We start from the raw sequence: 1,658 nt of genomic DNA, 5'->3' as shown, positions 1-1,658 counted from the left end.
GGGGGGGATGCTGCCACTGGAAACCACCCCCCATTCACCATCCTGCTCCTCTCTCTCCCTTCCTTCCTTCCCTCTTCCCCACCACATCCCCCTTCCTATGGGGGGAAGGGTGGGGATGGAGTGCCGCTACCCACCATGCTGCACTGCCACCTGCCAGGAGCAGGGAGGGGGGAAGCTTGCTCTGCTGTCCCTGCCTCCAGCACCCCGCGCCACTGCTGCTTCCAAGGGGAGGCCTGCCCCCCCCCCGACCCTGCTCCTTGGAGGTGGTAGTGGTGCATGGTGCTTGTGGTATGGCACTGGCCTCATCCCCTCGCTCTGTCCCCTCCATCATAGTGGCACTCTGCTGTGCCAGTCCGCGTCCCTTGCATCCCCCTCTGCAGGAGATGGAGTGCCACCACGATGGCAGGGATGAAGCTGGCCAATGCCACTGCTGCCTTCAAGAAGCATGGCTGGGTGGGGGGAGTGGGCAAGGACACCCCTTGGATGTGGCAATGACACTGGAGCAGGGGGGTAAGGTCAGTGCTGCACTGCAAGCACACCATGCTGCTGCCACCTCCAAGGAGCAAGGGGGGTGGGGGGGACAAAGCCAGCATTGCTCCTCCCCTCCCCCCACCCTCAGCACTCTACTATGCCAGTCTGTCCCTGTTGTCCCTCTCTGCCTCCAAAGTTAGGGCTGGGGGAGGCAGGGTTAAGGTTAAGGCCCATTGTCATGGTGATGCTCCTCTGTGTGTGTCTATCTGTGCAGAGCACTCTGATTGGTTGTTTCAGTCAACATTGTTATTGGCTGCCAAGACGACCAATCAGAGTGCTCATAAAATGTTATGGACAGACAGACAGATGGACTAAAGCTTTTGTTATACTAGAATACATATATCTAGTGGCTGCTTAACCTGTTACAAACCAACACATTACAATTTGTATCCTCATGCAGGATGGCCCGCAATGCCAATGAAAGCACAGGTGATGGGGATGACAATGATTTCATTTTCAGCTGGAAAATGTTCACTAGTTGGGACTACCTCATTGGCAACCCAGAGACAGCTGACAACAAGTTTGCATCTATCACAACCAGCTTCAAGGTAAATGACATATTTCCTTGACAGGGAGCCTCATGCTTCTAGACATGCTGCTAGAATCTAGCTTAGCAGATTTGCAAAAGGAAAAAAAAAAATACTTGGGATACTTATATGCCATCTCAAGGACAATTTAGGATGACATAATTCAGCCCTTATTCTAGGCAATATACACTTGGTTGAACTCATACGCATAGTTAAGAGATGTACCACTGCATTGGATTTGCCTTTATAGAATTGCTAGTTAATAGAATCAGCTGCTTATTTGAATCAGTATGGGAAAACCAAAACCATTTATATATTATTACACATAAAAATCACTCATATTAGAATCGCAATTTTTGGTTTTTGGAATCATTTTACCGGAGAAGCCCTGGGATTTTGCAGTTTTGTGAGGAGCCCTCTGTAGGCTGGCAGAGTTCCAGCCTGGAGGGAGCGGGAGGAGGGTGGTCAGGCAAGGGGTGCCATGTGCATGTACATGCACATTACCTTAGGCAGCTTGGAGAGCGGCTCCTGCAGGTAAGTGGAGGGGGGGGGCGGGAAATTGAGCCCTCTTAGGGAGGGAGGGAGGGGGGTGGGCAGGAC

The 1,658-nt window shown here is 52.0% G+C and overlaps 1 protein-coding gene across 1 annotated transcript in view; it reads left to right on the top strand.

Moving 5' to 3' along the window:
• Window positions 1-1,658, top strand: part of LOC109291795 (transmembrane channel-like protein 2) — a 71,634-nt gene that overhangs the window by 38,148 nt on the left and 31,828 nt on the right. Inside the window, exon 10 of the mRNA XM_019508913.1 lies at window positions 932-1,079. Within this exon, the coding sequence (XP_019364458.1) occupies window positions 932-1,079 (148 nt within the window). The remainder of the gene's footprint in view (window positions 1-931; window positions 1,080-1,658) is intronic.

The sequence above is a fragment of the Gavialis gangeticus genome, unplaced genomic scaffold (genome assembly GCF_001723915.1).
Source record: "Gavialis gangeticus isolate Ggan-Ray unplaced genomic scaffold, GavGan_comp1, whole genome shotgun sequence".
NCBI classification, from domain to species: Eukaryota; Metazoa; Chordata; order Crocodylia; family Gavialidae; genus Gavialis; species Gavialis gangeticus.
This window is presented reverse-complemented; position numbering and strand designations above follow the sequence as displayed.